This window comes from Macrobrachium nipponense, chromosome 3 (genome assembly GCF_015104395.2).
Source record: "Macrobrachium nipponense isolate FS-2020 chromosome 3, ASM1510439v2, whole genome shotgun sequence".
Taxonomy (NCBI): domain Eukaryota; kingdom Metazoa; phylum Arthropoda; class Malacostraca; order Decapoda; family Palaemonidae; genus Macrobrachium; species Macrobrachium nipponense.
In genome coordinates this window covers 14,397,501-14,421,246 of record NC_087202.1, presented here as the reverse complement: position 1 = coordinate 14,421,246, position 23,746 = coordinate 14,397,501, and the positions used below count along the sequence as shown (strand labels likewise).

Below are 23,746 nucleotides of genomic sequence, written 5' to 3'. Positions count from 1 at the left end.
GTGGTACTGATTGTGCTAAACTATTGGAAGTTTTACCAGTTGAGCATAATTCCTGCTTTGCACATTATACACTGCAACTGGTCATAAAAGATGGCTTCAAAGAAGCAACAGTTAAATGGCACACTGAGCAAAGCGTTAAAATTGGTTTCTTATGTGTATAAATCAACCAGAGCAACAGATGTTTCAGAAAAAGAAAGAAAATTACAATGAGGTTGTGCTAATCATTGGAATTTGCAATTAAAGATGATCATTTCTATTCTAAGAGTACCAAAGGAAAAGCTGAACAGTTTGAATGGTGTGCCAAAGCTTGGCACTTCTGACCAAAATATTCTTACTGACATGCTAGAAATTTTTCAGCCATTTCAGGAGGCCACCGACTGTGCTCAAAGACAGAACTCTTGTTTCCTCTTGCATAGTCATTCCATGTTTCACTTAGAGAAAATGCAATCTAAGTACAACAGTGGTTTGGTATATGAATTGGAGAGCTCATTACAGAAACGCCTCCAGGTATATATGAAGAATGGAAAATATATCAAATGGCAACTATTCTTGATCGAAGATTTGAATTAGATTGGTGTTTTGAAGAAGAGGAAAAGGTGAATATTAAGTTTTCTGTTATAACTGCAGCCCAGTTCATGTTCAAGGATACTACTGCTCATGCAAGCATAGATTCTGCCACAGAACATACAGAAGATACACTAGGACTTAGTTTAACAGAACCAAAAGGAAATTGTTTAGTTCTATGGGTAACCCAGTTCGACAATCAACAGATTGTAATGCAGATTCAGGAGTCTATTAATACTGAATTTCAAAGATACCTAAGTCAGCCACGCATTTCAGAAGAGATGGATGTGCTAGCATACTGGAAACTCCACAGAACAATTCCAGCTCTTGTTAAGATGGCACAAAAGTACCTATCAGTCCTTGCTCCTTCTGCCCCAATAGAAAGGATTTTCAGTATTGCAAGAAAAGTATTTTGCCCAGATAGGTGACATCTTACTGACAAGAATTTTGAGTCTGTGGTGTTTGTAAAATGCAACGATAAATCCCGCAAGTATATAATAGAGAACTGGTAATCGTATCAGAGAGAGAGAGAGAGAGAGAAATATAATTTTGTTTACAACTTTTCTGAAAAGTATTTTGTTTAAAGCTTTTCTGAAAAACATAATTTTATTTAAATTATTCTGAGTAAAGAGTAAATAGTCTTGCTCAGAGTGCATGGTTGACATGATAATGGCCGACTTCCAATGCACTGTTGCCACATCCGCAGGTTATGTCTGGAAACTGAACCTAGGCAGTTACTGTAGACAAGAGAAAGAGCCCTCTTGACTTAAGTCCTATACTTTATCAGTGTCAACATGCACTAATAGTGGCTGAGACCAACTAAAAGAGAATTCTTTGAAAATGACTGGTGTGCCTTATGGAACTCTCTAGCAACCATGAGAGTAACTCCTTTGAGGACCCAGCCGATACGAAAAATAGGTTTCTTTTACCTCAAAACTTGTTTATTGTTTCTCATATACAAACCACTGTTTTGCAAGTGGCTTTGTTATTACTGATTTGATTAGGTCAACTTACTTCCTTAATCTAAATTACTTTCATTTAGAGGTATCTGATTAGTAAATGAGGTGGCCTCACCCTAGAATGCCCTCTGTCACTGAGTTCTCTTTCTGTACTTTATCTTACAAAGCAAAATGATCCTTGTTAGTCAGTCAGATGAACAGGACACTCAAAAACACCATTCATACCATGTGCAATAGGTTACCCAAAGTAAATAAGTGCTGCCCATTTGCAATGGAAAATACAAAAAGGCATTCCTTATTAAGGTCAATTAACTCAATGGTAAAACATCACTACGGCTATTTACAAATTGTCCCCACTAGAGATCAGAGAAAAGGTAGTCATAAGGCAATGGTTATGTACTCGTCCATGAAAGCCCAGATTTGAAAGTTTCTCAACATAATAAAAATCTTTCCAAAGATTTTCTTATTCACACTGCAAATAAACCATCCCAAGAACCCCTCCTTACAGATACAGAAAGGTATCAGTGAAGCAACCAGAGTATCTGAAGGTTCTAAACATTAAAGCTAAATCCTGAAGATGAGGGAAATACCAGTATTTTCAAATTCTTGCAAACAAAAAATAACCATAAAAGACATGCCTTCCAACTGTAAAACAACTAACTACCTCACACTGACACATCACAAGCAAATGCAAACATGCACTTATGAATATGCATGAGAAAGACAGATGAAGAAACAGGGGGAAAAGGAAAAAAAAAATAGAATAATTGCCTGATTCTTTACCACCAAGTTATAACCATTCTGAAAAACTTCTTTAAAACAGTAAGATCGCTCTGTTATGAGGACAAATCTTTGGGGAATAAAAACTTGGACACACTGGCAAAGGAGCTGACAATGTTAGCACTGAAGTTGCTGATCATTACAGGAAAGACTGCCAAGAAGGGAGAGTGCCGTAAGATGCCAGGGAGGTCAGGCAATGGGGATGAGATACTTCTGAGTCCAAGAGCTGACACTTGCCTGGCACTGTTTGCAATGAATTGGTGTAGCCAGATGCGAACATTACCACTCTCCGGCCTATGTTTTGAGGAAGAGGAGAACAGCAGAGAGAGAGAGAGAGAGAGAGAGAGAAGAGAGAGAGAGAGAGGAGAGAGAGAGAGAGAGAGAGAAGAGAGAGAGAGAGAGAGAAAATGGGGAGGGGGGAGAATGAGGGAGCAAAAAAAATGGGAAGAGAGAGCACACAAAACAGGAACAGTAAGAAGGCAGCAAAAAAGAGGATAAAACAAAACAAGAGAGAGAGAGAGAGAGAGAGAGAGAGAGAGAGAGAGAGAGAGAGAGAGAGAGAGAGAGAGAGAGAGAGAGAGAGAGTCTTAACACTATGTCATCCAATTTCAAAAATATTCAGTATTGAACAATTACTAAGTTCTGACAATAGAGTTCTGAACTAAAAGACTTTCAACTCTGTTAGCACTGCATGTAATCTGACAATAAAAAACACCATGCTCCATTTCCTTTCCTTTGGAAAAAACCAATCTAATCCTTGTCTACTCCCTACCAGTTAATCTTAAAACTATAAATAAAAGAAGGGTACTGCGCATACATTACTGACTTAATCAAAATGTGAGCGAGGTTGTGGAAAACTTGAAAAAAGCTTCTCTCGTACTGAGACTAAATTATTGCAAAAATTGTTGGAAGACCTACTCCTAGTCTTAAAACCATTCAAAATATCCCAAACTTGGTTACTCCAGTATCCTTAATTATGTGCTTACAAACTTACAATGCAATTAAGTGGTGTATTATTCTACAGTATATTCAAACTAAATTGATAAAAACAAAGGATGGGTGATTATGTAAATTGAAACCTACACCAACAAGACAAGATAAATCCATGCATTTACCATCGAAATTAAGGTACGTATACATCTTATTTTCTCTTGTGAAAGACTTACTTTATCAGTGGGGAATTTGTTCTACAGTACAAACTAAATTAATACAGAAAAGGGACACAGTAATTTTGTCAATTTATGTCTACACCATCAAGACATAGTAAATCCATGCATTTACCATAAAAAATAAGGTACAATAGATATTCTATTTCCACTCCTAACTGGAACAGAATTGGAGTATATGTAATGTACAAAATAATGATCCTTACTTTACCATGACTACCAAAGCCGTACCTCGTCAGAACATTCTGAGTGTGTTGAAGGTCAACGCGATCCCTGCAGAATTCCTCATGAAGGTCAGCCATTTCTTGCTTAACAGACTGTAACTTGGCGAAGAGTTTTTTCAACTTTCTTGTTTTTGCCTCGACCTCTGCTTGCAAGGAGGAAAATGTGGAAGCAATTTCACATGATGATTCTTCTTCTTTCTCCAACAACTGCAACATTTCCCTTTCTCTTTTCTGCAAAGGATTAGCTCAGGTATGGTAATAATATCATCATCATTATCTCAACTTCTACAGAGCTAGCAAGATGAGGGCTTTGTTCTTAAAATTAAGTGTTCATTCTAATAAACTATAATTCTTTCAAAACTTGCAAATTTTCAATCCATAGTAGTGCATATAGTACTACAAGAAAAACTCAAATCTTCAATGAAGTAACACTCCACCTCAAGTTCTTTACAAATGTACCTTCTGCTCCAAAATTTCTTGTTTTCTCTGGTGGAGTGCTCTTTGTTGTTCATTCGTGTGATCAATAATGTTCTTTCCACCGCACAGCAACTTGGATTCCATTGTCTTGATTCGATTAAGTAACTTCTCTTGGGCATCTTTGGCTGCCACCACCTCAGCTTCTTTATGCTTGATTTCCGTTAAGTATCGCTCTTTTTCCTGCTGGAACAGGTTGGGAAAATAAAAGGAAATATAATGACACTATTATTTCACAGTATTGTATTAAGAATAAACTTTCTGCAGGGCATCATTAGGTGATTAAGTAACATCTGTCATCACCAAAAAGGTGAACAAGGACCACTCTAAAGTGAACATTTTCAGTACTAATTTACTGCATCGGCTAAACATCATTTATCATAGAGCATTAACCCTTAATAGACGGATTGGTCCTTGAGAGTAGAAATAAAAAATATTAGGTGCCATCGATTTGGAAAGAATCAGGCAGGAAAGAGGTGCCATTACTTCTATAACCCATAAATTCACTAATGGCAACTTCTACTACACTGGCTAAAACCACGAATCGAGCATCTCTTGTAACATCAAGAGAGAATGTATTACGTCTCCGTCTCACATGATGTCTTTTTGTACATTTGCTCGTAAATATACCAAGGGGATGCTGTTGGTTTTTGGTCTTGTCTTTTATGATAGTGTCAGTTGTAAATGTAATTTTACAAAGAAAAGTGCAAAGAAATATTAGAAAAAACATGTAAAAGTAAAAAAAAAAGTTACTAAATCTTCATTCTCAGTAAATTTCCATAGAGTACAGTCCCAATTATGCGAGAATTTGGTCAATCCACAACCTTGTACAACTGAAAAATCGCAGATTTCGATACACATACCTTATAGGAAGAATTTTATTAGGGCCAAGGCAAACAGCAACTTACCCAGTCAAACTTTTGTACTACCCATTTTCAATACTTTCTATGTATTATACCGTATTTTTTTCTACTAAAAAATTGTTCTTATGGATAAATAAAACATTAAAAAGGTTTTAAAGTTTTAATAACTTTAAAAACTTTAAAATTACACCCAGAATAGTGAAAAGTCCCACGTGCAAACACTGCCACCGTTGGGCGCAAGTGTACTATATGATACAGTCATTTCCTGCTATAAAAATCTTTAAAAAACCTTTTGGGTGGTATTTCCTCTACCCATCCGATGGCGATGATGATGATACCGATCATTCATACACACCGCACTGTGACGTTACAAATGCGTGAGGCGGAGTCTTCTGTCTTAGCCAATGGCTGAGCAGGAACCCTCTGTCTTAATCAATGGATGAGCAAGAAATCTTTCTCTCACATTCCCCCCCTTCTCAGACATCAGCGAACCCCACCTCTAAAATACTTGAAAGGATAATAGATTTGATACGTTTTGTGGCACATGACTCGCAGACTTTGAACAGCTTCGCAGATACGGAAAATCTATTTTTGAGAACTAGCAACCACATAAAAGGGGAATGGCACAATCTGATCATGCATATTTCAGGACCATACTATACATATTTTTTAACAAATATGCTGAGAATTTGTTATTGATTTTATTTGTTATCTGTTTTGTTACTGCATGAGCAGTAATTATAATTTTACAAAATACAATAAAATTATTTATTAGAAAAAACATATATAAGTTGGTAAAAGCTTATGATTGTCTTGTAAAAAAAGGCCCCACAAGGTGTTGTAAATAATCATTTTCAACCTCTCGAGGAAGGTAAGAAAAAAATTTTAGAATTCTTTTTCTTTCACGATGTGCATTCACATATCTTCCTCTTTCCATTAAAATGTTTTTTTTCATAAACTGTCCGACCTCAAAGTTTACCCAGCCTGAGGAGCTGCATATTGATATATTTACCCGTCCCGTAAGGGTTAACTAACATTTAAATCACCTACGCTGAGCATTTGTATCACATACTGACAATCAAAGCATGAAAATGGAATATAAAATCTAAGCCAAAGGCAAAGTGCTATGACCTATGAGGTTACCCAGCACAAATAGGGAAATTTAAATGCGTAACAGGAAAACCTTGCAGTTGCACTATGAAACAATTGTTAGGAGAGGGTGGAAAGTAGATGAAGGAGATGAATGAAAAAGAATATGAACATATCTACAGAAAAGGAAATAGAAGGCGTTGCAGCTCGAGGTTGAAGGAATACTGCAAAGAAGCTACAGTAATGCCTACAGTGCACTGCATGAAGTGCACTGATGGCACTAAACCCCTTTAGGGAAACGTAGACTGAACTAAATTTTACCTCTTCAATCATGTGCTGGTCATTGACTATACGATCCTTCTCTAATTCCAGTTCTCTCTCCTGTTGCAAAAGAGCCTCAGAATCTGCATCTTCGTCTTCCTCCTCCTCTTCCTCTTCTCCCTCGTCAGTAGCTTTCTTTTTCTTCTTTTTCTTAACTCCCTTCTGGCTAAGTTGTGCCTGGAGATTACACAACAACCATCAGTAAATCAAAAAACATTCCTCTATTTATATATAACAGCAATCTGAAAAGTTTGCATAATTCATCAGTGTGTATTCCATTTGCATTACAATACCCATTACAAAACTTGAGTGATGAAGAATGCAGTTACAAAAACGATAAGTTTGTACCAATGAATACAGTATGGTATATACATAAAGGCAAAAAACCTCTACATTGGCTTTACATTAGAAAATGAATAGAATTCATGGAACTCTACAAAAGTGAAACTCTAGGCGAGTTGTACTGTGACTAGTACTTCTTGCAACATGGAACACCTTAATGATGAATTTTCTTATCAAAGCTTTTATCAATAAGGATATACTTCTCTACAGAAAATAAAGGAACCTGATGTTCCAAATGAAGTTAAAAAATTTAATGATGACTCTCTACTTTAAAAACTTGAAATACAAGTAGGTAATACAAATTGTCTCCTACACAATTTTACACAATAAAGTTATTGCACCATTACCTTGAGCCTCGCAAGTTCTTGCTGATATTCCTTCAGAATTGCATCTTTAGGATCTTCATTCACTTTTGGCTTGTTCTGTATGTTCTTTGCACGATTGGCATATCGGAGAGTGGTTATTGTCTCATCATAATTATAGCTAGCAGGACCAATATTGGCAACCATTATGGTTTTGGAGTTACCTCCTAAGGAATCTGAAAAATTCATTGAACAACTTATATAAGAATGATACAAACATAAATGGAATGTGCAACAGTAAAACATTCTTATTTTTCTAAACAGGTGTTGAGACTAAAAGAACCTTCCTTTCACTTAATCAGCAAAGTTAAAGTGGCTCAAACAAACTAGCAGTGTTCACATGATGTTATGAATCATAAACCCTTAAACAAAATGCTGGATCTAGATGGCTCAGGCAAGATCTTATTTATATTGATAGCATATACAGATTTGAAGGTCTTAGCAATCAAGACTATGCAAATTTTCAAAATAAAATCTATTAGTATTTGGCTACTTAGCTACTGTTAAAGATATATCTTATATCTCCATACCAATAAGCAAGTCAGCATTCAAACAAAAGAAAAGGATCAAATGGCTGACCCTGGATGATTGTCTAGTGCACCTGTTCTCCATTAGATGTGTTTCTAATGTTTTAGCTCTTGTTAATTTCTCCTTAAAACACACTAGGCAGTGGGAAGGTTGGGCAGGATCTACCTTATCAGTAGGCGGAAGTATCCAAATACTAATAAACTTTATTATAAAACTTTATATTATTTGGGATGAACCTCCCCTACTGTTAAAGACAGATGATTCCCACATTGAGAGGAGGGTGGTGAATAGTGATGCTAGACAAAATCTGCTAAGGCAGTTGAGTTAAAGGTTTCTTGCATGAAACCTAATACAGTCTTACCTGATCTAGAATCCTCTCTGGGTCTTACTGCCACCAGAAGTTGGATTCCATTCAGGGAGCAAGACTCTCATATGCGTGTAATGAAGTGAATCCTCATGGAGAAAATTACTTCAATTCAGCTAGAACACACAGAAGCAGCATGAAGGGACCCCTGTGCCTGGGTCCAAAATCCCTAAAAACGTAACTCAACTAAAACTAAATATGTACCTTTAATATACAGTGGGCCCCCCCATTCGCGTTCTCCGGATTCGCGGACTCACACATTCGCGAATTTCTCTCAGGAACATTTCCCCGCATTATTCGTGGAAAATTCGCGCATTCGCGGTATTGTTCTATGAGAAACATCCACAAATTCCTGGTTTTTTTGATCAATTTTATCATAAAATGCACTTTTTGTGATAAAACTATTAAAAAAACCAATTATGAAAATTTTTAGTGGTTTTTCTTGAGTTTTAACTAACAAAATAGGATGTTTTTAACGTTTTTATAGGGGTTCCAAACATTCGCGGGTTCTAACTATTCACCGGGGGGTCTGGTACGCATCCCCCGCGAATAGGGGGGGACCACAGTATATAGTTAATGCTCCTATACAATGTATATACTACCTTCATGCTCCAAAAAAATATCAAAACCTAGCATGGAAAACAAACAGCCTTAAAGATTGCTCGTTCTTCAGCTCAGAAAAAGACTTCAACCGCTACTAGCAGCTGATTAAGGGGTTTACCATTTGCAGATGCAATTCTGCATACTTGAAGAGCTGCCCTAACAGGACAGAGAAGTGTTTCCTCTCTTTACCCAAACAAAGAGGTTAAAGTTGGAATTTTTACAGCTCTCTGAAAAATTTAGCCTTAACATTATTCTTAGCTCTAATGCAAAAATGATAAAATGGCATTCCCTTTACAATAGCCTTGAGGAGAATGCTACAATAAACTTACTATTTTAAAACCCAGTACGTAGTGCTAACAAAGAAAAATGATATTGTCATGTTACAATAAAGTTTTATACATACTTACCTGACAGATATATACTTAGCTATAGACTCCGTCGTCTCCGACAGAATTTCAAATTTCGCGGCACACGCTACAGGTAGGTCAGGTGATCTACCGCCCTGCCCTGGGTGGCAGGACTAGGAACCATCCCCGTTTTCTAATCAGAATTCTTCTCTTCCACCTGTCTCCTGCGGGGAGGCTGGGTGGGCTATTAATCGTATATATCTGTCAGGTAAGTATGTATAAAACTTTATTGTAACATGACAATATCATTTTTATACATTCAACTTCCCTGCCAGATATATACTTAGCTGATTAGCACCCATTGGTGGTGGGTAAGAGACAGCTAACTACTGAAATAGACAGGTAAACAACATATGTTGTAGGTATTTATAAACCTTGGTTCCTACCTTATTAGGCTGAAGACTTCGCGGCTACTGCCTTGTAGTCTGCTTAGCCTCAAGAGCCTCAGCGAGATAATGATCTATGGCTAAGAGTTCTTGTGGGTCTGCCAATGGGGTCTTATCCACTTACTCGGCAGAGCCTAAAGGCCTTTGTCATTGGGTGCTATTCCACTTACATGACAATACACCTTGTTCAAGGAGCACAAAACCGATCCCGATCACCTGATCCTAACATCCATGTTAGTTCTAAGATTGTAAGGAGTCATCCCCGAACTCCTCACAAACAACCAAAAAACTCTAAACATAATTACACTTTCATTACAAAATATACAAAAAAAAATTTTTGTACTCCCCTACTAGTCATACATACCCTTGATCGCCTACCAGCAATGACACTCTGCTCCCGTGCGACAGTAGTGAGCTTGCTACTAGAAAACCAAGCACATATCTGACAAGAGGGTTTATGTACGATAAAAAAAAACACAAAATTAAGGATCAGTCTTTGCTCCAAGACCCAGTACTGTATCTGCTGATACAAAAGGACCTAGCGAGAAGCACTTCTCATAGGTCACTCTCACGTCCTTCAGATAATGAGATGCAAACACTGAATTGCACCTCCAATAATGTAGTCTCGATGATATTCTTCAGAGACATATTCTTTTGGAACGCCAAAGACTTGCTACTGCTCTTACTTCATGCGTCTTGACTTTTAGAAGACCGAAGGATTCCTCCGAGCAGTTCTTGTGAGCGTCCGTAATAACGCTTCTCACAAAGAAAGCCAAGGCGTTCTTGGACATGAGTCGTTTGGGGTTCTTCACTGCACACCAAAGACCTTGTTGACAAGCTCCCATCTGTCTCTTCCTCTCTAAATAGAATTTAAGAGCTCTCACTGGACAGAGAGATCTCTCTATCTCTCTGCCTACCAGGTTAGATAGGCCTTTTACCTCAAAACTTCTGGGCCAAGGTTTTGATGGGTTTTCGTTCTTTGCCAGAAACATTGTCTGGAAAGAACAGATGGCAGTATCTCCTTTGAACCCCACCGTGGAATCCAGAGCGTGTAATTCGCTCGTCCTCTTGGCTGTAGCGAGAGCCACTAGGAACAAGCATTTCCTAGTGACGTCGCGGAAGGACGCCAGATGTAAAGGTTCGAATTTGTCCGATGAAAGGAATTTCAGGACCACGTCTAGATTCCAACTAGGTGTTCTAGGAGTAGCTGCTTTCGACGTCTCAAAAGATCTAATTAGATCGTGTAGATCTTTGTCGTTAGCATGTCTAGGCCTCGATTCCTGAAAACCGAAGACAGCATGCTTCGGTATCCTTTTATTGTCGAGACAGATAGGTGTGACTCCTTTCTCAGAAAGAGGAGGAAATCGGCAATATTCACTATAGAGGTACTGGAGGAGGACAGCTTCTGAACCTTACACCACCTCCTAAAGACTTCCCACTTCGACTGGTATACTTTCTTTCTCGTCGAAGCTCTGCGGGCTCTAGCGATAGAGCCCGCAGCCTCGCGAGAAAAGCCTCTCGCTCTGACAAGTCTTTCGATAGTCGAAAGGCAGTCAGAGCGAGACCTGGGAGGTTGTGATGAAACCTCTCGAAGTGGGGTTGTCTGAGTAGATCTTGTCTGTTTGGAAGCGATCTGGGGAAGTCCACTATCCACTCCAGTACCTCCGTGAACCATTCCTGTGCTGGCCAAAATGGGGCTATGAGTATCAACTTCGTGCTCTTCGAAGCTACAAACTTCCTGAGCACTTCCCCCAGGATTTTGAACGGGGGAAAGGCGTAAGCGTCCACACCCGACCAATCCATGAGAAACGCGTCTATTGTGAAGGCTCTCGGATCCTCTACTAGAGAGCAAAAGGTCTCTATTCTTTTGGAGAGGAACGTCGCAAACAGGTCTATGTGAGGTCTCCCCCACAGGGACCAAAGACTTCGACACACTTCTTCGTGAAGAGTCCATTCTGTGGGAAGGACCTGGTTTCTCCTGCTCAGTCTGTCCGCTCTCACATTTTTGATCCCTTGAACAAACCTTGTGAGGAGAGTTATGCCTCTTTCTTCCGTCCAGGTTAACAGGTGTTTTGTCAACTGATAGAGGGAGAACGAGTGCGTGCCTCCTTGCTTTCTTATGTAAGCCAGAGCCGTGGTGTTGTCTGAGTTGATCTGTATTACCCCGTCTCTGACTATCTTTTCGAAGGACTTTAAGGCTAGGTGTATGGCCATAAGTTCCTTGCAATTGATGTGCCAGGACACCTGTTCCTTTGTCCAGGTGCCTGACACCTCCCTTGCTCCCAGCGTCGCTCCCCATCCCGACTCCGAAGCGTCGGTAAACAACACTTGGTCTGGGTTCTGCAGAGCAAGCGATAAGCCTTCGTTCTTTTGAAGCTGAGGGATCCACCACCTCAGATGATCTTTTACTTCTTGTGAAAGTTGGAAGATGTCCGAGAGTTGACCCGTCTTCCAGTTCCACACCTCTTTGAGGAAAAAACTGAAGAGGGCGAAGGTGAAGTCTCCCTAGCGAGAAGAACTTTTCCAATGAGGAACAGGGTCCCTAATAGGCTCAGGTAATCCCTCGCTGAGCTGTCCTTTCTCTCTAAGAAGCTTGAGATTCTCGACAAACCTCGAGTAATTCTTTCTTGCGAAGGATATACCCGAAAACCCCGAGAATCCATCTGAATCCCCAGATAGACCAAGTTCTGGCTGGGGATCAGTTGTGACTTCTCGAGGTTGACGAGCAACCCTAGCGAATCTATCATGTTCCTTGTTACTTCCAAGTCCTCCAAGCACTGACTCTTCGACTTGGCCCTGATCAGCCAGTCGTCCAAGTAGAGGGAGATGTTTATCCCTCTAGGTGAAGCCATCTTGCTACATTCGCCATCAGGTTGGTGAATACTTGTGGGGCTGTAGACAGACCGAAGCACAGAGCCCTGAATTGAAAGATCTTGTCTCCTATCACAAAGCGAAGATATTTCTTTGACTGATGGTGAATGGGAACGTGGAAATAGGCGTCTTGCAGGTCCAGAGAGACCATCCAATCTCCTGGGCGAAGCGCCGACATGACAGAGGCGGACGTTTCCATACGAAACTTCTTTTTCTGTACGAAGCGATTCAGAGCGCTTACGTCCAGAACTGCCTCCACCCCCCCGATGCCTTTGGTACTAGAAAAAGGCGATTGTAAAATCCCGGGGAGTGTGGACTCTGTACCAGTTCGATGGCCTCTTTTTCCCACATTTGCTCCACCATCTGAAGGAGAGTCTTTCGCATTAACGGGTCTCTGTACCACGCTGACAGTTCCCGAGGCGTAGATGTTAGGGGCGGTTTGTCGTCGAAGGGGATTACATATCCCTTCTTCAGGACCGACACTGACCAAGGGTCGGCTCCCCTTTGTTCCCATACTCCTGCAAAGTTCAGGAGTCTGGCGCCCACTGGTGCTTGAAGGAGCAACAAGTCACTTAGATCTCTTGAATGGTCTAAATGAAGACCTTCCTCTCTTTTCAGAGCTCTTCTTTCTGGCAGGTGGACGAGCCGTTGCACCTCCACGAAAGGGCTGCTGAGTAGGACGAGGTTCCTTCTTAACCGTCGCCACTACCGGTCGTCCTTTCTTGGACGTTTGAGTAAGTAGGTCTTGTGTCGCCTTCTCAGTTAGTGAGCGAGATATATCCTTGACTAACTGAGAAGGAAACAGATGATCTGATAGCGGGGCGAACAGTAAGGCAGTCCTCTGGCTCGGAGAAACCCCTTTCGATAAAAGGGAACCATACACTGATCTCTTTTTCAGGAGACCAGCACCGAAAAGTGAAGCCACTTCACCTGAACCGTCCTGTACTGCCTTGTCCATGCAGGACAGCACGCTATGGAGAATTTCTGGGTTCTTCAGAAACTCCGGATCCTTAGATTTGTTGGCCAGAACTCCGAGCGACCAATCCAGAAAATTGAACACCTCTAAAGTGACAAAAAGTCCCTTTAGAAAGTGGTTCAACTCTGAAGTGCTCCACGTCGCTCTGACCGATCCTAAGGAGTGACGTCTAGAGGCCTCCACTAAACTGGCAAAGTCGGCATCTGCAGAGGCGGGTAAAGAAAGACCCATAGTCTCTCCTGTCCCATACCAAATACCTCTCTTCCCGTGCAATCTGGAAGGAGGCATGCAGAATACCGTCTTTCCTAACTCCTTCTTCTTGTCCATCCAAGAATCTAAAGAATGGAGTGCCTTCTTCATTGATATCGCAGGCTTCATTTTCAAGAAGGCCGACGATTTAGCCGTAGCTGAGCTCGAAAAGAGCGAACGAGGAGGAGGAGGAGGAGGAGCTGCAGGATAAGAGAATCTCCAAACTCTTGTAGTAGTAAAGAGGCCAAGACTTTGTAACTAGAAAGTCCCTCATTAGCAGGAGGATCGTCGTCAGACAACTCGTCTAACCCTCGATCCGACGAAGGAGAACGTTCTCGTTTTGAGGAAGAGTCCTTCCAAGACCTCCTATGTTCTGAAGGAGAGGAGCTCCCATTTGGCGAAGAGTCATAACCTCCAGGACCGAGTCCCCGACTCTTGACTCCTGGCTCTTGACTCTTGCCTCCTGACTCCTGCCTCCTGGCTCCTGACTCCTGCCTCCTGACTCCTGACTCCTGCCTCCTGACTCCGGACTCCTGCCTCCTGACTCCGGACTCCGGACTCCTGGCTCCTGCCTCTTGACTCCTGCCTCCTGGCTCCTGCCTCTTGACCTCTTGCCTCCTGGCTCTTTATTAGGCTGAAGACTTCGCTGCCTGGATGCCTCCACACTCTTGGCTCTTGGCTCCTGCCTCCTGGTTGACTCCTCACTCCTGGCTCTTGGCTCCTGCCTCCTGGGTGACTCCTCACTCCTGGGCATGTGAGCTTGGAAGAGGTCTAGACCTAGGAGCGTTGCTGAGCCGACCAGATGCCCCCTCCACTACACTGGGGACACTTATATCACTGTCTAATGACAAATCACTAGCCTTACCTTGTATGGCAGCCATTTTGTTTTCCATTATTTTGAAGGCTGCTTTTAGATCTGCAAGTTCTTTCGCTGGATCTACAGGTTCTGCAATAGGAGAAGGGGCTGCAATGGAAGGAGAAGTAGCAATACTTACCCTTGGGGAAGATCCCAAGCTTGGAATTAGTTCAGATCTAGAACTACTTAAACTTCTATGAGAAGCCTTCCTCGCTCTCTCTCTTTCTAACTTTTTCAAATAATTAGTTAGATTCTTCCATTCGTTCTCACTCAAGTTCTCACATTCTTTACAAGTATTAGTAAAAGAACATTCATACTCCCTGCACCTCTTGCATACCGTGTGAGGGTCTACCGAAGCTTTCGGCAACCTCACCTTACAGCCTACATTCACACAACGTCTCACAACCATACCAGAGTCAGACATATTTAAAGAAAAATCCAAAATCAAGTCCACAAAACAGTCCACAAAAGCGTATGCCAATCCAACAATCCAGATACGTCACCAAAAGTCGGTCAAGAAGATCAATTGCCGGTGAAAAAAGAAAAACCAATCGAGAGGAACCAACAACAATGTTGATGGTCCGGCGACAGAAGAATTCTGATTAGAAAACGGGGATGGTTCCTAGTCCTGCCACCCAGGGCAGGGCGGTAGATCACCTGACCTACCTGTAGCGTGTGCCGCGAAATTTGAAATTCTGTCGGAGACGACGGAGTCTATAGCTAAGTATATATCTGGCAGGGAAGTTGAATGTATAAAAAAAAAGTGTTTTATAGTAATACAGTACTGAGTTCTAGGGGTTTCAATCTCAACTGATCTCAAATCCTTAAGTACCAATTGCACATCGCAATACCAAGGAAAGTATGAACTATAATCTTGAAAGTGGACAGCGAAAAATCCTTACTGTAAGAAAGTGGAGTAACTTTCGTGTCTACTGGGGTATGGGTGCTGAAAATTCCACTAGAACAGCACTTGGAGCAATACATAAACCACTGCTTCTGATACGAGGCCACAAAAGTTTTTCAAGCTCTCAGGATAAACCTAGTAAGAATCTTTGATGGTCTTTCCACCACCCAAACATCTCTGGAAAGTTTACCAGGTGTAATGTACACTATTCTATGGTGTATTGTAAGACAAGTGTCACAACATTTGTCACAACTCTTTATATTTATATATGTGTTACAAGGAGGGAAAAAAACAAAACCTGGATTTAGAGTTAGGAATATATTTGTTAGCTCATAGTTTCTACTTCCCTCTTACAGAACCTGGCAACAATGCTGGTCTTGGATTTACTTAAAAGTTTTAATGAACGTTTGTTGTAAGTTGCAATCTGTTACGAGAAGACTGCACAGTAATTGTGCCTGATTATTCTGACAAATTCTCCAGTGAGGCCCCATATTTCCTAACAAAGAAAGCCATTACTGCATAGGAAGCTTCCTTAAATGCTAAATTTCTTTGAGAAGAGGCAACAAGTACCTAGCCATCTTCTGACAGAAAAGCCTGCAAATTACAAAAGTATAACTTCATCCCTAAAGAAAGAATGGACAGAGGGGTAGTTAAGGAAATCTACTGAAAATCATAAAACACAGACTGAGCCAGGTGAAGCAACAGATCCTTGGGTTTCAGTATACCATCCACAGGGCTGGCCAACTTGAACCAGTCGACTCAGTAAAAAGGAATTCTTGTTCCAAAAAGATGACACCATCCCCTAAGGGCAACAAATTTCTTGTGAAAACTTGAGACACTGAAACAGCACCTTGCAGCAATATCTTCCCTGCAAATACACATCGAAGGAATTTGCACAACTGAGGATCTATTGGTATGAGGAAAATGCATCCTGCATGTCCACTGAAACATCCAATCATTCTTCTGGAAAGTCACTAAAGCCATGCTGGTCAAGACGTAAAAGAACAGACAGACATAAAATAGAGTTGTTCAGTCTCAATGCATCTAGCACAGGGTGCCAATCTCCGGTTGCTTGTGGCATTACAAAAAAGTCAAGGTAAAATCTCAATGAATTACAGACACCTGCTCCACTGCATTCTTCTCTGATTACAACTTCCTACTGAAGAATATGATACTTCTGCTGGAGAAGATATGAAGGAAAGACCATAAGAGACGAAGATAGTGGAGGGGTAACCCAAAAGGAATCATAACTCTCCTGCAGTAACTCCACCACTTTTAGGTTCTGCTAATAAGTCTCTCCATGCATACCACAGGGCCTGCAATTGGCCTCCTATCAGAACTGGAGGGCTGAACAGATTTCTCAAAGGTATAAAAGACCTGTGAGAAAGAGGTACATCTTGTACCAATATATCCTCCCTTATCGCCTTAAAGTCAGGCTAAGAAGACAACCCCAAGAAGAAACAGTTGCCATTTCCTGTGCAGAAGAAACCTTTTACAACAGATAAGAGCACAACTGTTCTCACTTCTTCCAAACCAACTAAGCATAAGCATAAGAACATTTGTCTGCTTCATCAGAAATGGCTTTGACCATGAAAGTAAAAAACTAATACTCCTCCTTGCTAAAATACTGATGATGCCACAACCACTTCAAGCTAGTGCCACAAACTCTCAGCTGGTGCCACAAACTCTAAGCTAGAGCAGTGAAAAGGCAATCATACTGAGTGAAGTTCAGCATAAGATAAAACTTCCACAATTTAATCAGAAACCTGGGCAACAAACTTTGTCACAGCATGTCCAAACCACTTTGTTAGCCTCCAGAGACAGGTAAAGAAAACCGAATCTTAAAACAAAAACATTTAAGCACTGGCTAAGTACCCATATCATAAGAGGCAGCACTCTGTGACTTAAAAAAGAAGAAAAAGAGAGAAGACAAGAGCTGGCAGAAATAAAAGAAGCTGTGTGCCACAGTATGAGAAAGCTTAATAAATACAATCTAATTGAAGGATTGAAGGAAAAAGCTTGGATTCTTCAGATACTTACTGGGCACCAAAATACTCACAGACAACAGAGGCCTATTCTCTACATAGCCTCTTTCCTCTACTAAACTACTTCTGCCAGAGGAAGAGCTGGGGCAACAGCAACAAACTACCCACACTGAATCCCTACTCCATGAAAGGAAGACTGAGGGAAATAAAGTCAGAGGCAATGCACCCGAGTCAACACAAGCCAACAGAGCAAAAGAAAACAAAAGATCACCAGGCACCAAAGGAAATTAGAAAGTTTGGTAGGAATCGGGGAAGATGAATAACAACTAACAACCCCGCCTCATCTGAAAGCAACTCAACAGACTACATTCCCATATGACATATTAGAGAGCATAGCTAGAATAACATCCAGCTTGGAAACACCAGAATATACTGTAACCATGGTAGGATTGGAAAGGGAACATTCATAGAGGCAAAAGGAACAGACTCACCGATGACCAAAGAAAAAGCATATAAAGAACGAACAGGTGAATTACAAAGGAGAAATAGGGACAACCAACAAAGATTTAGAATGAGCAGTAGATGTACAAGAGATTGGTTTAACAACCAACTGATATAACATAACATCAAAATAAGTGCAACTCAATATGATTACTCCTACCAGCATTAATAACCTCAAACTAGAAGCCAGCATCGGAGAAGTCAAATAGTGTGAGGCTTTATGTTTCCCAAAACGATATGTCAGCTAACACATTAAACAAGACTCAGAGCGTGAAAAACGAGAGGCAAGTGATAGAGGCCACAGAACCACATTGCACCAAGAACCGACCCAGTCCCCTGGCAGTGGACTCTTCTAATTGCTGAAGGCGGTCCCAGGCTCAGGCTACAGACAGGCAAGGACACCAATACTTTACCTCTTACAGGAAACAGGAAAATGATCACACACTATGGGAGGACCTGGAATGGTTCACTTAACCCTTAAACGCCGAAGCGATAAAAAAAAAAATGTCTCCCGTATGCCGGAAGTGTTTCAGAGTGAGAGCGGAAGCGGAAAAAATATTTTTTTCAAAAAATCACAGCGCGCTTAGTTTTCAAGATTAAGAGTTCATTTTTGGCTCCTTTTTTTGTCATTGGCTGAAGTTTAGTATGCAACCATCAGAAATAAAAAAAAATATCATTATCATATATAAATAATGCGATATATGATAGCGCAAAAACGAAATTTCATATATAATTGTATTCAAATTGCGCTGTGCGCAAAACGGTTAAAGGTAACGAGTTACTTCTTTTTTTTGTTGTAATGTACACTAAATTGCGATCATTTTGGTATATAACACATCGTAAAACGATAAAATCAACACAGAGAAAATATTATCACAAAATAATGCATGAATTCGTAATGCACGGACGTAAACAATATTTTTTTTCAAAAATTCACCATAAATCTATTGTTCTAGAGACTTCCAATTTCTTTCAAAATGAAGACAAATGATTGAATATTACTATACTGTAAGAATATTAGCTTACAAATGCAGTTTTCGACCATATCTGACTAGGTAAAGTTGACCAAATGTCAAATTTTTTATATATATTTTTTTTTATATGCAATTATTTCAAAAATAAAAAAAGCTACAACCTTCAAATATTTTTCGTTTTATTCTACATGAAATTGCGCACATTTTCATATATAAAACTCTATGAAATGCCTAATATGAAACGGAGCAAATATTCCGAGAATGGAACGTACGCATTTCGGAGATTTGTGGCGGAGAATCCGCGCGCGGAGGGAAGGAAAGATTTTTTTAAAAATTCACCATAAATCTAAATATTGTGCTAGAGACTTCGAATTTGTTTCAAGATGAAGATAAATGACTGAATATTACTAGACTGTAAGAGTTTTAGCTTACAATTGCGTTTTTCGACCATTTCGGTAGAGTCAAAGTTGACCGAACGTGGTTTTTTTTCTATTTATCGTGATTTATATTCAAATATTTTAAAAATGAGAAAAGCTACAACCTTAAATTATTTATTGTTGTATTCTACATGAAATTGCGCACATTTTCATATATAAAACTTTATGTAACGGCTGATTTAAAATGGTGCAAACATTACCACAATCGCACGTATGATTTTTTTCGGAAGAGTTACCGCGCGGACGTAAAGAAAATGTTATTTTTTTCATAAATTCACCATAAATCCAAATATTGTGCTAGAGACTTCCAATTTGTTGCAAACTGAAGGTAAATGCTTGAATATTACTAGAATATAAGCGGTTTAGCTTACAATTGCGTTTTTCGACCATTTCGGTAGAGTCAAAGTTGACCGAAGGTTGAAAATTTGTCACTTATCATTTTTAATATGAAAATATTTCAAAATTGATAAAAGCTACAACCATGGGTTGTTTTTAGTTGTATTGTGCATGAAATTGCGCACATTTTCATATATAAAACTTTATATAACGGCTAATTTAAAATGGTGCAAACATTACCACAATCGCATGTATGATTTTTTCGGAAGAGTTACCGCGCGGACGTAAGGAAAAAGTTTTTTCATAAATTCACCATAAATCGAAATATTGTGCTAGAGACTTCCAATTAGTTGAAAAATTAAGTTAAATGATTGAATATTACTAAAATATTAGAGTTTTAGCTTACAATTGCGTTTTTCAACCATTTCGATAGAGTCAAAGTTGACCGAAGGTTGAAATTTTGGCACATCGTTATTTATATGAGAATATCTCAAAACTGATAAAAGCTACAATCATGAGTATTTTTTGTTGTATTCTTCATAAAAATGCGCACATTTTCATATATAATACTCCATGTAACGGCTAATTTAAAATGGTACAAAAATTATGTCAAAGTGACGAAATAATTTCCGAGATGTGTCACAGATACTTTTTAGTGCGGCAAGAAAGAAATTCGCGCTTGCGCGCCTGCGTAACGATTGTAAACAAAACAACACCTTGATCCCCCAAGGCGCGTGATTCAAGAGTTTTTGGCTGGTAGGCCTAAAAGTATTTTTCCGCGAATTTTTAAAAAAACTTTTGTATGTCGACGTAAAATACGTCCAGTCGGCACCCGAGAGACAAAAAATGTCGACGTAAAATACGTCCAGTCGGCGTTTAAGGGTTAACATAAATTCAGACAAACTTACTGACAGAAATAAGGTCTACATCCTGTTCTACGCTCTTCCTGAAATAAAGGGGATGTCTCAGTACTAGCTAAAGTATTAGAAGAGGAAAAGCCCTAGACTGAGTAAGGATAGCTACAGCCAAAGGACCTAGAGGAAGGGGAAAAATGACAGGTTTACGACCTGACCTAAGTATTTGCTTTTGCAATTTATCTTCTTTTCTCTTCCTATATTAATGAATCTGAGCAGAAAATCCTATGAAAATCCCTACATTACTTGCATCTATTCTCAAGATCACACTTTACACAACTACAGCCAGCACAACCAGTGTGTCTATATACTGCAAAAATCAATATCCTGCTAACATAGTAATCATTCCTACAGAATATGATGTTTATAGCCTTGATTCCAGTGGGAGGCATACTAGAAAAAATAAATGTACAGTACCACGAAAGCAGCAAATAGCCAAAAGATGAAATACCAATATGCACCTATCAGCAATGACAGCAAGAAGAATTCTGACAAGAGCTAAAACATTTGAAACACATAGTGGGGTATAGAAGTACTACTATACAGCCATCCAGGCAGCAACTTGATCTTTCTCTTTTGTTTGAATGCCAACTCACCTATTGACATAGAAATATAAAGCTATCTTTAAAAGTAGGTAAGATTCATCCCAAATAATATCCATGATCACATTGAACTATCCTTAATGAGTAAATGATTCAACAAAGCAAAACAGCCGAGACTTAAAAGGGAAGAGAACCGATTGCTATTTCCAAGCTACAACATAAAGGGTAAACCAAGAGACAAGAAATAATATGAAAAGTGATAATAGGGGCGAAATATGAGTCTCAACACTGCCTTTTACTTTTCATCTAATCTCTCTGATCCCTTCCCACCTGGATGTTCAATTTATCATTACACTGTCTTGTTCTGATTTTCACCTTCTATTTAAAAACAAATGCTAAAGGCAAACCTTATGAGTGAGTATAAATGTAACACAGCTGACTATCCAAGTTACCATTAAAATAATAATCATTGCCTCTGAAAGTCAAGAGGAAAACAAGCAATGATAAAATTCCATTTCTTAAAATGAAAGGGAAAAACTTCCACCAAACAACTAAACATGATTCCATACATAAGAAAACAGGAATTAAAATATATTTATAAAAGTAAATAAAAGTGACCAAATGAGAAAGATTAACAACAAACCTTGTAGAAGACGTGTAAGTTTTGAGTCTCTGTAGGGTATATGAGTGCTTTTGCCATCTACCAATGCAGATATGACGTTTCCCAGAGCAGAGAGAGAGAGGTTGATCTTTGTGGCTTCTTTCAATCTTTCACCCTGTGGAGAGACATTGTATTAACACAAATCCAAAGAAAGGGTTGGTGAATTTAAACTTGTCCAAATTTTGCAGTAAGACACTTGACAAGAAAAATAACCTTCTAAAACTTTAGTACTCTGAATACAATTATTTGGTTTAAAGCAAGGCTGTAGAATTGGTAAATAAAACCTGACTTTCAATTCCTACTTCATAATCTATTGTACCCTCAACTTCAGCTCAGATGCCCTCAATGTTTGGTACTACTTACTCAAATCCTAATTTCCTGATTAATGGTACCACTAACTACTGCTCTCTAATTCATGGTGCATGCCACCAACTCCTATTCCTTTGTCTATCTGTATTAAAACTAATTACATATCAATCATCACACTACTTTCTAGCACCCTAACAGTTTAAACTTCGGGATTAATGATTACTTTTTGGGGGATGATTCGTACCTTGGCTGGGCTTAAATGTCAACATATATGGTGCATTTTTTGGAATCTGATAAGTTATCAAAATGCAACTAAGTACAGTAATACTACAATAATTGCTGAAGAGTTGCTTTCTGCACTGTTTTCCAACTGCTTCCTTTGGGTCTCTTCCTACATCACTGTCTAAGCCCTTTAACCATGTGAAGTGTTAGTATAAGTGAAGTGTATGATAAATAAACAATGTTAACAATTCTCGTATAGTGACAACAAACTTTCACTTACCATAATTCACTGAAATATCCATTAACAGGTTACAAGGAAGTATTCACAGAAACTAAGATTCCTAATCTACCAGGCTTGGCATTTCAACCTGACTAACAGAATGACTCAAGCACAGAAGCACTTGACAAGACAACAACTCTAGACCTTTTCAACAGCAATTTCTGCCTCAGTATTACGTACTTGAAAAAATTACTGACTCAAGAAAGCATTAGATATGGAAGTAGCAGGAAAATCCTAAATATGATAGGAGTCCAGACAGAAAGAGGACAGGACTGAACGTGAAGAAAACTCACTTCATGTCTAACTTCATGGAAGGAAAAGCTGACATCAAAACTAATACCACAATGATGATAACTACTGACTTGGTGTACAGCTACATCATCTCATCATCTCAAAACGGCCAAAGTAACCTTACATTACAGTAACCTCCTACTACTGTTACTAAGTAACCTATATACATCCCTAAAACACCTATAACTGCCTATTTTAACATTTCATCACCAAAAATATACCTCAAAATATCATCCCAGAACACCCTAATTTCAAAGTCATGTTGCATAATTATGTACCAGCAAACACCTGTTATTCTTAAGTATCCCCTACCATTTAGACGGTTGCTTTCTTTAACCTACATAACTTTGTTTGTGAATCGCTCTGTGCCAGCATTTTATGTACAGTGGTACCTCGAGATACAAAATTAATCCGTTCCGAAGCGGGCTTCGTATCATGAGTTTTTCGTATCTTGCTTGGCCTGCATTTTACATGTAAAATGGCTAATCCGTTCCAAGCCCTCCAAAAACACCCTAGTAAATTTCATAATAAATGTACTACTATTCATTCATGAAATATATACAGGCAGTCCCCAGGTTACGACGGGGGTTCCGTTCTTGAGACGCGTCGTAAGTCGAAAATCGTCGTAAGCCGGAACATCATAAAAAATCTTAAGAAAACCTTACTTTTAATGCTTTGGGTGCATTGAAAACTATGTAAACTGCATTCTTATTGCATTTTTCATCAAAAAAAACTTCAAATATTAATTATTTTGCATTTTTGGTGTCATATTTCATCTGCCAGATGAGCGTTGTAGGCGTTGTAACCCTCAAACATGCGTTGTAACCCTGGAAATGATGTCTGATGAATATAATTGAGAAGCGCCTAAACCTCGGAACGTCGTAACCCGGGGACTGCCTGTATAGCTTTGTGCTGCAACCATAACAGGGAAGATTCTCCTCTCTCTCTCTCTCTCTCTCTCTCTCTCTCGCTCCCTCTTCTCCTCCATCTCTCCTCTATTCGTCTG

General features: G+C 39.5%; 1 protein-coding gene across 6 annotated transcripts in view; it reads right to left on the bottom strand.

The window, feature by feature from the left end:
* Positions 1–23,746, bottom strand: part of LOC135221639 (kinesin-like protein KIF3B) — a 155,214-nt gene that overhangs the window by 79,709 nt on the left and 51,759 nt on the right. For 4 of the 6 annotated variants that reach the window (XR_010316059.1, XR_010316060.1, XM_064259316.1 and 1 more), the window contains exons 8-12: positions 21,621–21,753; positions 7,130–7,320; positions 6,441–6,617; positions 4,153–4,353; positions 3,701–3,924 (exon numbers count right to left, since the gene is read on the bottom strand). Coding sequence is in view for 4 of the 6 variants with exons in the window: in XM_064259316.1 (XP_064115386.1) it covers positions 3,701–3,924; positions 4,153–4,353; positions 6,441–6,617; positions 7,130–7,320; positions 21,621–21,753 (926 nt within the window). In the remaining 2 variants the exon portion in view is untranslated. The remainder of the gene's footprint in view (positions 1–3,700; positions 3,925–4,152; positions 4,354–6,440; positions 6,618–7,129; positions 7,321–21,620; positions 21,754–23,746) is intronic. The other 2 variants (XM_064259317.1, XM_064259319.1) reach the window with 1 other exon arrangement.